This window comes from Xyrauchen texanus, chromosome 44 (genome assembly GCF_025860055.1).
Source record: "Xyrauchen texanus isolate HMW12.3.18 chromosome 44, RBS_HiC_50CHRs, whole genome shotgun sequence".
Taxonomy (NCBI): domain Eukaryota; kingdom Metazoa; phylum Chordata; class Actinopteri; order Cypriniformes; family Catostomidae; genus Xyrauchen; species Xyrauchen texanus.
In genome coordinates this window covers 20,380,632-20,394,315 of record NC_068319.1, presented here as the reverse complement: position 1 = coordinate 20,394,315, position 13,684 = coordinate 20,380,632, and the positions used below count along the sequence as shown (strand labels likewise).

Genomic DNA, 13,684 nt, shown 5'->3' with positions numbered 1-13,684 from the left:
GGCTGAAGGAACCTGAAGCAGTCGGACATATATCCATATATCGCATTGGTCCGGAGCTAACATTGCAGCTAGCTGGGGCTCAAGGCTGGGCAGGTATCTGCATTCTGCAGAGTAGCGGCTTAGTCAAGCACTATGATTGTAGGTGTACATTGTTGGAAACATTGGAAGCAAGGCTACCACTTCTTGTTGCTTCCTAGAGGGACGGGTTTATGGATAATATAACATTTATGGATAATGTAAACAGTAATATGTAAAACAATGCTATTACTAGCATTAAATGGTGCTGGTGACTGGGGTAACAGATGAATAGTTGAGCCAGGATCATAAAAGGGGATCCCCTGTAAGAGCACTTTCAGTAAGATATTTCAACCTTTTTTTTCTTATGATTAGGTGTTGCAGACACATGTGAACATGCTTGTGCAAATGCTTGTTGAGGGAGACTTAATTAAACATAGTGTCTGCAGACACCTTAAACTTATTTGTTTGCTAGATTAAATATCTGGAATATTTGTGAAGCGATGTCAGGATACATGCTTGCATGTGCATATGTACAAAGTCATTTAAATTTGTGATTTGTCATTAAATTTGTTGGGACCTGAAACTAATACCAAGATGAATACCTTAGTCTGATATTTATTTAACTTAAACATATGGTTTGGAACTTTGTAGACTGTTCTCCAATGTAATGTGAGTAATTAAACTCTGTATTATTGGCACAGGGTGACTCGTCCCGTTTTGACGAGGACATACAGAATAATTTGGAGTTTGTGCCTGAGAATTGGATTTAATAGATACTATATGGGTACAGTTTTGCAGTAGTGTGGTGAAAAAGACTTATTTATATTGATAACCTGTAATAAATTCTACAGAAAAACTGAAATAATGTGAGGATGAAGCTAAATGCGAAGCCAAATCATCCGGTGCCGATTTCAACCCGTTTCTTTAAGCTTGAGTGGAGCGCAAGATTATGACAGAATAAACACTTTAAAGTCATACATCAATTAGGTTTTACGGTCAGTCTTGCTGAGAGTTTGTGATTGATTTCTCCTGCGTGAAACATTTGGTGGGAGGAGAGAAAGTAATGTTAGAAGTCTAGAAATGAATAGAAGTTTGTAGAAGTGCTTGCTTATGGTTATCAGAGCTGCGTGGCAAGGTGAGCTCCAATGCTGTGAGGAGGCGAGACACGTTTGCTTGATGATTCGTGAACATGTTGTGATGCGTAGTGGGACCCGCCGCTAGCATGTTTAGAGCAGATGCTCCTGCAGCAGCGACTTCACACTAAAATGTCTGCACTGATTGGAAAGATGTTTGAAATCAGAGTCATAAGTGAATTACAATTACAACTATTGGGGTAATAGTTTGATTGGTTCTTCTAGCCAATTTAAGCAGATTACTAGATCTGTGTTTAAATATGTAAAGCTATTTTTAATATCAGCTCCTATGGGGCCAGTACCCAGGGCGGTCTGTTTTTTGTATGCATAATTTATAGTATTTACAATTATTTACATTGAGTTTTCATTGATATGCATAACAAACGGTAAAATAGTAATGTCTCTTTAAGAACAGTTGTGCGCATTCTTTACCACATCTTGAATTAATCTGAATGTAAATTCAACAGAACGGTTATGAAAAGAGACATAAATAAATAAACAAAAATGGACTGCATGGATCTCAGCTTTAAAAGATAATTCAATTTAAAAGGTAACTAAATACAAATTGGCCCCGGGGCCCTTGCTAGTCATGATCAGCGCCTGATTTGAGTAGCTGTCATTTGAAAGGAGTGTACTGTGTACTCCATTTTTGTTGATTCAGTGTTTATTTGTATTTATTTTATATTACAATTAAGTTGAATAATGACAAACATAAATAGTGATAGACATAACCTGTTTTTTAAAGTTCCCCCACATACGAAATCCCAATTTAACCCCTGTTCACACAAACCCAACACTTACAGTGCAGTATTAACATATTTCAGTATATATTAATAAATAAGTATGATATAATTTTAATATTTGAAGTATTTTAAAGATTCAAGTATTGCAAAATAATAGCAAAATTTTGCAAAATTAGCTGCAAAAATAAAGGGCATCTTGTGGAGCACCTGCTTCTGTTTCACACATGACAATAAAAGATTTAGCACAAACTGGTCCTTAATAAGTTATTTAATCAATTACTATAATGACAATAGTGCATGTGCACAATTATATTTTTACTCTTTAAATGTATCTACGTGGCTCGAGTGTTTTGACTACGTTCACCAAAATTCGTTCAGATCCATTTAATGATTCAGTGACCATTTCTGGTGATGCCAGAATGTGGTAACAAATGAGTGTCTTGTGTGAAATAAGATCATTGGTCATTGAATCAATGTCGACAGACCTACAAAGAGACTTTAGTAGAGGTTTGAAGCATTATAGAAACAAAGTAAATCTATCATATCCATACAGTTTAAGAGCTGCTCTGCATGACTTCGATCAAAAGACAACAATTATAGTCTAATAATAATTATAGTGAGTTACAATAACGTCCATAAAATGCCAGATATTATTTGATCCAGTTTATGTTTGATCCACCAACATAGAGGTAAAAAACAGGAGCTGATATTAAAAATAGCTTTACATATTTAACACAGATCTAGTAATCTGCTTAAATTGGCTTGAAGAACTGATCAAACTTGATAAACGCTGATATAAGCCCCACTTACAATAAGTGCTTAAAAGAAAGATTGTCCTTTTGATTTTTTTTCTGCAGTACATTTCACACAATGCTGCCAATCAGAACGATATGCCGATAAATAACTCATTTGTGTGTTCCTCATCGCTAGATGATTAATTTAGATAAACATCAATGCTGATAAAAAGCATGGATAAATTAGCATTGTTGAAAGCAACTTTGTAGAAATGAATGGAGCCACGTTGATTAGACTGACTTTACGTAAGGGTTGTTTTGGCTCATTAAACTCACCCCCGCGGCTGCTACACCCTATGTTATAGCCAATAGGTGTGTTCGACTTGAACTGCATCTCGATTTACCGATCAGCGAGATTTGCCGGTTGCAGTCGGAGAGGAGCTGAAAAGAGTGCAGTCAAGCCGGACATTTTGCACTTTGTGACGTCTGCTAAACCTACACCAGTCACAGAAGATCACGCGAAAGAGTGAAATTCAGATAGACAGATGCTTGAATTTTACACAAAATAATCAGAAACATTGTTCATTTAAAAGGTTTATGAGCTGCTTAATACAGTGTCTGCTGTGTGTACTAGAAGAAAGTCCCATAAAAGCCTGTATTATTTTAATACCAAAAAAGGAGTCAGTATTTTTAATCATGCTGAATGTTTTTTTTTTAATAAACATGATATTACTATGACAAATATAATATAATATGATATAAACATGTAGGCCTACTGTTATAAAAACACAGATTTGTGAAACTTTTCGAACTGGAGTCAGAATAAACATCTTTGTAATGGCATAATACTTTTATTTCTGCAATAAACTGACATAGCGAGAATAAGAGTAGTATATGAAGTATGCCATTGCAAACACGTATAAGCGTTGTCACGTTGTGAGTCTGGCCAATCACAAATAATCTGTGTTGTCATTCAGAGCTCGTGCAGCCACTCTGGAGAAACCGCAGCGGCTGCGCAAGGCGGCTGCTCTCGAATCGCTCTTGCGGTACTTTGATGGCATAAGTCACGGTGATATGTGGCTGTGTCTCATTTGGAAGGATGCGTCTTCAGGAGGTCGTATTTGTCCGGCCTCATACGTCATCGAGGCTGTCTCGTTTCATAAAAGTGACTAGGACACTTCGAATGCAACCTTCTTTCACGGGAATTCAGAGGATGCATGAGGTGTAGGCCTATCCTTCGTGGGCACCCATAACCTACAATTCTTTGCTTCAACAGAAATGTCTAAAAAAAAAAAATTCAATGATGTTCAAATGCAAGTAATTTTAATACCTCAGTAGATGGATGCAGAGTATATAATATGTATAATTACATTACTATATAATTAAAATATTTGACTACAAATGCACCTGTAAAATAAAAAAAGATCTTTACATCATTATAATTCTCCTAAAATTTACCTCCATGCATTCCCTTCTAAAGGGACTTTGTTCCCTTCTCACTCAAAGTGCACGCGCTTGTTAAAGAGTGGCGTGCTGTCACAGCAACAATGTTACGTTACCGACATGCACTGTTTCAAGTACGGCGCCGATCGGTCTGGGCAGCGCTGCATGACGTAGAGCACACCTATTGACTTTTTGAACTGCTGAGATAACTGTAGGCGTAGATGACAAATCACATATGTAGATATTAAATGCACTGGCATGCAATTATATGACTTGAATTCTGCCATTGAAAACTGCTCTAAAATTGCCAGGAATTATGTTTCTCCTAGCAAGCTGCAGGGCAAAACTGGGAGATTTTAAGAAAGACAGAATGCTGACAATGCGCTGCTAGTAATCTATATGTGTCCTTTTATTGGCTACTCCTGCTGTGGTCTATGCATCGGCAAACCATTAACAAAGATGGCAATTGTTGTACCACCCATGCTTGGTCAACACATTATAGAAGTTCAAAATGGTCTATAAGATATACACTGTGTAGTCGTGTAACTTGTGTTTGTAATGGTTCACGCGTACAATAGATTACATAATTTCATATAACTGACCTAATCACATACTATATCTATTTTGACATTATAAAAAAAAAAGATTTACATACCGTGGTTGATGGTGGGTGAAATTTTACACCCCTTTTTTAATTGCATCTGAATATTAGCAGCTAAAATCTTAGTAACCTACTTTTCTGCCCTCATTTACGACAGTGCGCAGCAGACCGAAGGAAACTATTGACAGCAGATAAAATTAACGGATGTAAGTAAATGTTTATACTTTGTGTGTGCGTTACTCACCTCATAGTGGGCGACTCTCTGTGACTCTGAGATAAGCTGAGCGCTGCATACTTTGCAGTAGCTGTCACTGAAGAGTCCTGGCTCCACTTCTGTAGTCTTCATCTACAAAGGAAAATTATTTACAGTATTAAAATGGAAAATATTAACAATTAGGAGAGACTGGGGCTAGTTCACATTTAACTAAAGTGATTTCAGTGTATTTATTGGCTTTGAAAGTCATTTAATACACAAGCACATACCTTAAAGGAATAGTTCACCCAAAAATGCAAATTCTCTCATCATTTATTCACCCTCATGTCATCCCAGATGTGTATGACTTTGTTTCTTCTGCTGAACACACTCTTTTCAGCTCTGTAGGTCCAAACAATGCAAGTGAATGGTGACCAAAATTATATCTATAATAAATCTATATCTGAAGATATAGAAGCGATATTATAGGTGTGGGTGAAAAAGAGTTAAATATTTAAATCCTTTCTTACTATAAATTATCCTCCCTGCGTAGTATGTGGCAATATGTTTGAAGAATGTGAATCACCAAAAACAAAAGAGGAAGAAAGTGAAAGTGGAGATTTATAGTAAAAAGGACTTAAATATTGATCTGTTTCTCACTCACACCTATCATATCACTTCTGAAGACATGAATTAATACACTGGAGTTTTAGGATTACTTTTATGCTGCCTTTATGTGCTTTTGGAGCTTTAAAGTTTTGGTCACCATTCACTTGGATTGTGTGGACTGAAATATTCTTTTGAAAATCTTTGTGTTCTGCAGAAGAGAGAAAGACATCTGGGATGGCATGAGGGTAAGAAAATGAGGAGAGAATTTTCATTTTTGGGTGAACTATCACTTTAGAGACAAAAAAGGTATTGTTCATTTAAAATGTTATTGACCAGGAAAAAAATATAGTTCATTGAGCACAAGTTGACCTTTTATGACAATAGCATAATGTTAATTATCACAAAAAATATATAATAAAATGTCAAATAAAAAGCAAAAACATCAAGATAAACAGTGAATCACATACAATACAAATTAATGGGGCCACATTTTGGAAGGTTTAAAGGCAGAATTGTGAAGGTTATAATTTTATAAAGCACTAACATTTTTCTGTTAAATTGTGTGTATTATTTGATCTTTAAAGTTGTTTAAATGGCTGACTTTACAGTTATTTTAGGGTTTACAGCTGTAAGTCATCATGGCAACTGAGTTGCAAAATTAGATATGATTTTATTAATAAATTATTAATTGAATTAATAAATTGAATACATTTTTAAAATCCATGAGATAAATTGCTCTGACTTAGCATTTATGAAAAACACTACTTTCCTGAAAACATAGTTTAACCTTTCATTGACCTTTGACTGTATTTATCCCAAAATGTATTTTCACTTGATTATCCTAAAACTATAGCAAAAATATGACATTAGTTTGAAGGTTATAAGGTTTTGAAATGGGTGTTTGAAACCAAGACACAAAACACACATTTGACTTTTGACTCAAACTTTTCTGAGGTATGGCCATTGTGACAACTAGGCCCAATCTACCCTACACATTTTCAGGCACACAGGTGCATTTGTTTCAGGCATTCATTAAGCGCACACTTCAAACAAGACCACCAAAATGTTTTAATTGTAACAATCCCATTAACAAAATTAGCAATGCTTTATATAACACAGATTATATAACCAATAACCAAAGATGCTCATAATTGTAATTAACACTAGTTGAATTGGATAATCAAACAAACAATATCTTGTGTTCTTGTTCAGTCATAATCTTGCTAACATCAATCATGTAAGATTGTATCTGTGTGACATTTTGGGTTTATCATTAGGTGACATTTTGTCTGCAAAATAATGAAATTTATGACATTTGGATTTGGCAAAGAGAGAGAGAGAGCTTAAAAAGGAAGGTGTATAATGACACTGACAAGAGGAGAGATAAATCTAGCACAGCTCTGTCAAAGAAGCACCAACTCACACCATGCCTGGAGGAGACAGCAGCAGTGTAGAGGACACCCTTATTTAGGCTGATCTGGCATCAGATGGCATCACCCTATTCTGGCATTTAATATTATAGCAGAGGCTGCATAACTGATTTTAGATCATAATAAGGGGATTTTTTCTAATGACAGAAGGAAAAGAGGTCCTGAACTCTGCCTTAACCCTGCTGAAAAAAGCCTAAGCTGGTTTCCCAGTCTGTTCAGACTGGTCTGATGACTGGTTTTAGAGTGGTTTTGGGCACTTTTCAGCTAGTCAGGCTGGGAGACCTCCTATCTAAACCAGATAAAACCATCATGATCAGGCTGGGAGTCCAGCTAAGACCAGCCTAAGCTGGTATAAGATGTTTTTGTTATTTTTTTTTGCAGAAAACCACTGTACAGGTAAAATCACTGTAACTTCTCTGACTCTATGATAAAATACATCACTGTTCAATTAATAGTACTTTTATTAACAAAAATATTCAGAATAAAAATGTTTCAACTTTGTAATATAGTAAACAGTGTACAAAATGGACTACTTTCAAAATCAGAATTTTTTTTTCTATAATTCTGCAATTTCCCTGCATTTGCGTGCTTTGGAGCTTTGTTTCATTCACAACAATTTTAAGAGAGTGGCATGGGAGATGATGTGTGCTCTAGATTCCACTTTGGAGGGCCACATCTGAAGAAAAAATGGCTTAGGGCTTATTTGTGATTCAAGGGCATTGCCAACTAAAATTAGAATAATGATAAAACAAAATAAAAATAGTGCTTTTTAAACACGTTTTTTCCTCACTCTAGGGGTAACTTCAAACCTACACATTTTTTATTAGTTGTTTAGACAGAGAAAAACTTTTGCTCACATTTGTCTGTGACTTTCTGATACCCCAAAACTAAATAACACCCTCTGACTGCCTGCAATCCATGACTTTACACTCAATAATCCAAAATAATTAGTTAACTTCCAAATGTAAAATAAGCCATCTGTCATCTCTCTACTCCAAATACGTACAGTATATGCCTACTGGTGATTTTACCTTCTTCAACAATTTTTTTTTTTTTATAATAATCTCCTCCATAAACCTTTATCAATAATGATAAATTAATGTAATTGTGGGTTGTAATAAAGCAATTTCCAATCCAAAAGCCCTTCTAAATGCTAATCAATGGGTCAAATGGACTTCAAAATAACAACTGGAAATGCAACCTTTAATTTAGACGTGCATGACTATGGCAGCTTGAGAAATCTATTGGGAATGACACCCTGATTGATCAGACAGTGTTTATTTGAGACTTTAATAAGAACTGTGGAAGGACTGGCTTAATAAACATAAAACATAACCATAAGATTTCTAAATCTTCTAAATCCATAGACCACAGACAAATATTCTATTTCAATAGGGTTCTATATAAAACCCCATCTTATAATGTTCTAGAAAAACAAAGGAGGCAACAAATAAATAAATAATAATAATACAACAATTTAAATATACATAAAGCGAACAATCGGTTCTCGTAGTCAACGTGTTGAATGCAGGAGAAATGGGCAGGAGTAAAGACCTGTGTGGGATCAGAGCATTTCTGAAACAGCAAGGCTTGTGTGGTGCTCCTGGTCAGCAGTGGTGAGTATCTACCGACAGTGGTCCGAGGAGGACCCACAAACAGGTGACAGGGTGTTGGGCGCCCAAGGCTCATCGATGTATGTATACGCTGTTTACCTGGGGAAGTTATGGCACCAGGATGCATTGTGGGAAGACAACAAGCCGGTGAAGGAAGTGTGATGCTCTGGGCAATGTTCTGCTCGGAAAACCTAGGTCTGGCCATTCAAGTGGACATCAATTTGACACGTGCCACCTACCTAAACATCATTGCAGACCAGGTACACTCCTTCACAGCAAAAGTATTCCTTGATGGCAGAGGCTTCTTTCAGCAGGATAATGCTCCCTGCCACACTGCACTCATTGTTCGGGAATGGTTTGAGGAACATGATGAAGAGTTCAAGGTGTTGCGCTGGCCTCCAAATTCCACAGATCTCAATGCGATTGATGTGCTGGACCAACAAGTCTGATCCACGGTGGCGCAACCTCATCTTACTGGACATGAAGAATCTGCTGCCAATGTCGTTGGTGCCAGATACCACAGGACACCGTCAGGGGTCTTGTAGAGTCCATGCCAGTCGGCGCTGATTTGGCAGCACGCAGAGGACCAACAGCATATTAGTTATATAATGTTTTGGCTCATCGATATATATATATATATATATATATATATATATATATATATATATATATATATGAATTCAGAATGAATCAGAATTTTTTGTAATATATATTACAAACATTTCTGATTCATTCTGGTTGTAGAAAATCTAAATGTGTACATTTTAGGTTTTCAATTTTAGTATGCCTATTTCACAAATTAATATCTATTGCCCTTTCTAGCAGAAAAGCACACTTTTCAAGGCTGTTCAAATCTGTTCCTTTTCCACTAATGTCAAACAATTTGTTGCCGTATTATAGGATTTTGGAAAGGTGTCGTAATGGTTCTTTCATTCATCTAATATTTAGGGGGAAAAACACTTATATTATTTTACCATAGGGTGCATTTAGCCCCATTGTTTCCTATCATATAAAACCATATTATTAAATGTATTTATTCACATATTGCCTATACAAAACTGTAAAAATACTGTGTGCGTGTGTGCGGGGGAAAGCTAGAGAACCATATGGGGCTAGATTTGAGATCATTTGAAATATTTTTAGGTCAAATTTGATTCATAGATGTACAAATAACTATTTAAAGTCAAAATTGACTTGTTAAGAAAATGAAAGGAACAATTTGTTTAAAATTTGTATTTCTTTTAAACAATTATATATATATATATATATATATATATATATATATATATATATATTTTTTTTTTTTTATTGTTTGTTTTGATTATCTTGAAAATCACAATGTTTGTTTCCAGTACCAAAAACTAGGCGGTATTTATGGGCATCATTTTTTATTTTGTTAAGTAAATATAATTTTACTAGTAAACTTTACTTGAGAAATATTAATTAAAATCGCTAAGAATTTTGTGTAGCCGTTACATGAAATTATGGTCTGTGAAATGTACTAGCTATTTCTGCATGGAAATTGTAATCTGCGATCTAGTGCATGTTTGCGTTGGAAAACTAAATGCGTTCTGTGTGAACAGCCCTAAAGAGTCTATGGAGGGTCCAGAAATTTCAACCCATTGTACAACAGTAAAACCTCAGCTAAAAAGTCCAAACACCAACATCCATCCCTAGAAGGAAGAAAAGGAAATTGTCAATATTTTTTTTTCTTTCAAGAGATGGATCTTATCAGAGTTTCTCATGTCCAATTGAATCATGTCAATAAAAGCTCTGGCTAACAAAGGCCAACGCAGATGAGCAAGACCGACTTCTTTCAAGTGACGGAAAAGTGATTGCTTACTTCGTTTAAGCCCCAAATCCAGATATTGATTTCTTTGTGGTGAGCTCAAGTTAGAAAAAATGCAATTTCAATTATTTCATTTGACATTATAATGGAGAATGAAGTGAGAAAATGATCAGTGAGAGGCACAGGAGAGCAGGCGTTTTCTGTTATTTCCTCAAAACCCACAGATGAAGAGAAGACTGACTACACAATTGATGCGCCGCATACCAGTATCATAATATTGTAGAAGACAATGAGCGAAGTTTCTCATCTGGATAAGTGCAGAATATATTTTTCTATTCTGTATGTATTGGTAATTTCCATGAGGTGAAAGTATTTTGAGTATGGTGGGAAAATAGATGTACAGTGGTTCTCAATTACTCACCGCAACCCCAAAATTGATCACAGACCTGTTCTCATAGGATCATGGACAACAAGGAAAAACAAAGCTAAATGCAAATAATACACTTCAACTAAGCACAGTTACAGTATATGTTGCATATGTTAGCAAAATAGGCTTATCAATGTTTTAACAGGAGGAGAAAACTCTTTCCATATCTTTTGTTGTTGATATTGTTATACGATAGGTGTGGTTGAGAAACAGATCAATATTTAAGTCCTTTTTTACTATAAATTCTCCTCCCTGCCCTGTAGGTGGCGATATGCATGAACAATGCAAACTGCCAAAAACAAAAGAAGAAGAATGTAAAAGTGAAACTGGAGCTGATGCGATCTTCTGTGATCTGCATCTGCTTTCGGGTCTTTGAATAACGTATAATGTGTGCGTAAGGGCAGCCGGTGGACTTTCTGGTGCCCCCCCTAGGGAGTTGGTGCCCTACGAAGACTGTGTAATATGTGGGTCAGCGGTACTGTTAAAGAGATAGTTCACCCAAAAATTTATTTTCACATCATTTCCCTCCTGGCATCCCCGATGTGTATGACTTTATTTCTTCTACTGAACACAAACAAATATTTTTTGTAGAATATATCAGCTCTGTAAGTCCTTTTTTACCATGAATCTCACTTTCACTTTCACGTACTTCTTGTTTTGTTTTTGGCAGTTTGCATTATTCATGCATATCGCCACCTACTGGTAGGAAGGAGAATTTATAGTAGAAAAATTACTTGAATAATTTAGCTATTTCTCACCCACACATATCATATCATGATTAAAGATATGGATTTAACAACTGGGGTCTTATGGATTACTTTTATGCTGCCTTTATGTGCTTTTTGGACTTTATGTGCTCAAAATTTTGGCACCCATTCACTTGCATTGAATGCACCAACAGAGCTGAGATATTCTTCTAAAATTCTTTGTTTGCGTTCAGCAGAAGAAAGAAATACACATCTGGAATGGCATGAGGGTAAATGATGAGAGAATTTTCATTTTTGGTGGAACTATCCCTTTAATACATTTAAATTGTTGACCAATGACATTATTGTTTACTTTTGTATAATACACAGTTTTACTGTGTTGGGTTGCACACCTTTTGTTACATGGATAATATTTTAACCAGTTAAAATGGTGCAAATACCAGTTAGACAAAACAAGTATAGCTTTGCATTATTGCCTTTTTTTGTTTTAGAATTCAGTTCCATCCTAGATCCAGTTCTTTGTAAGGTGTTTTAACAAAGGTAACAAATGTTAGTTTGTCATGAGAGATTTATAACACACACAAAAATGTTTTAAGAATCTTAAAATAAACTCAATAGTGAAAGAAAGAAAGAAAGAAAGAAAGAAAGAAAGAAAGAAAGAGAAAGAAAATCCACACCCACACAATGTAAATCTTAAAAGAAACTTGTATAACACTATATAACACTTGCCATTTGCCAATAGGTTGCACCTCAACTACAGCTTCATGCATCATAATGAATGAGAAATTGTGGACATTCGACTAAAAGTGAAAACAAAAGCTTACTTGTAATTCCAGACTGTAGCTCTGGTGTAAGTGATGTGGATATACGATGAGATGAGGCTGTAGGTACAGTCCAGTGTGATGATGAGTGATGCTGGATGCGTGCTTGTACTGCATCAGTGTCCGCTCTTCAGCTCCATGATAAACGGTGGCTCTCCGCCCCGCGCCGCGCTCATTGGATAAATGCTTCCACACAGAGGCAACGTGAATTTCAGATATAATGAATTAAAAGAAAATTAAATGTAATTTACCTAGTCCGTTTGGTGCTGTCAAAACGTGTACGTAATTTAATTCGCGTTCTAAAAACTGTTTACGTTTTCCACGTTTGACTTACAAGTTTGTTAATATACAATATTTTGTATGATTTGTTTTTATTAATGTTATTTTTTGTATTAGAAACACTTATCTGTAATCTGAGTCAGCCCAATTTTGACATAAAACGCGAACAGTAGGCCTACTTCATGAGGTTCAACTGAAATTACGGGCCTGCGACGTTGTAGTTACATTACCAGTTAATAAGTCATGAAATTACCAAAAAGTACGAACAAATTACATAACTGGTACGTCGTGTGTTAGCTGGGTGTGTATGTAGGCTTACGTATGTCATTTTAAACAAAGATGTATTTAGAAAGTAGATGTATTTTTGTAAAAAAAATATAAAAAAAAACGGTGTAAAGTGAGGTTCCATTGTATTATTAATAAACAGTTCATCAGGCAGATATTTTTCTTCTGTAAGATTAACAGCTAAACTAGGTGCTGCCCTCTATTGGGCATTTGTTGTAAGTGCATATGGAGATGATCATTGTTCACACATGTTGTAGTACTGTGTGGTAGGAAATGATAAATCAGTTGATTTCCTTACATATACCTCCCATTAGAAATAAACATGTCACATGAGTCATTGTGCATTTGAGACATTTGATTTGTCTTAATGCATTCTACAGACATCACAGTGAATAACTCTCTCTGTATAAAGGTCAGGCCCTGATTACAGAAATGACAGACTGAAAATCCCTTGAGACAATAATGGCCTGTAGAATGAAACTGAAACAAAAGAGCACTCATAATTTTAGTCAAACTGTTATTTTACATATTTTCTCATGGTGAAAGAATTGACTTGAGATTTAGAGCCTGATTCTTGCTTTCAATCATCAGGGAGCTAGCAGTGCCAAACCGTAGCATGGGTAGACAGAGTGCAGAAACTCTTGGAGAAAAAGCTTTTCTCAGAAATACAAATCTGTCAACTCTAAACCAAATGTAATATTATATTAATACACTGAATACAAGAATAGATGACATAACGATTGTTAAACTCAAAATATTTACTTCTCTTGTTAGTGGGTAAGTGTAATTTAATTCCACATCATAACTCCCTTTTAAATTTGTCAATGTCATAAATGCAACATTTGCAAAAGACGTGTTT

The 13,684-nt window shown here is 35.5% G+C and overlaps 1 protein-coding gene across 2 annotated transcripts in view; it reads right to left on the bottom strand.

Moving 5' to 3' along the window:
* LOC127636832 (zinc finger matrin-type protein 4-like) overlaps positions 1-12,392 on the bottom strand; it is a 48,997-nt gene extending 36,605 nt beyond the window's left edge. For both annotated transcript variants that reach the window (XM_052117589.1, XM_052117590.1), the window contains exons 1-2: positions 12,265-12,392; positions 4,917-5,018 (exon numbers count right to left, since the gene is read on the bottom strand). In XM_052117589.1, the coding sequence (XP_051973549.1) occupies positions 4,917-5,018; positions 12,265-12,378 (216 nt within the window). In that variant the 5' untranslated portion in view covers positions 12,379-12,392. The remainder of the gene's footprint in view (positions 1-4,916; positions 5,019-12,264) is intronic.
* Between the last annotated feature and the right edge of the window lie 1,292 nt (positions 12,393-13,684).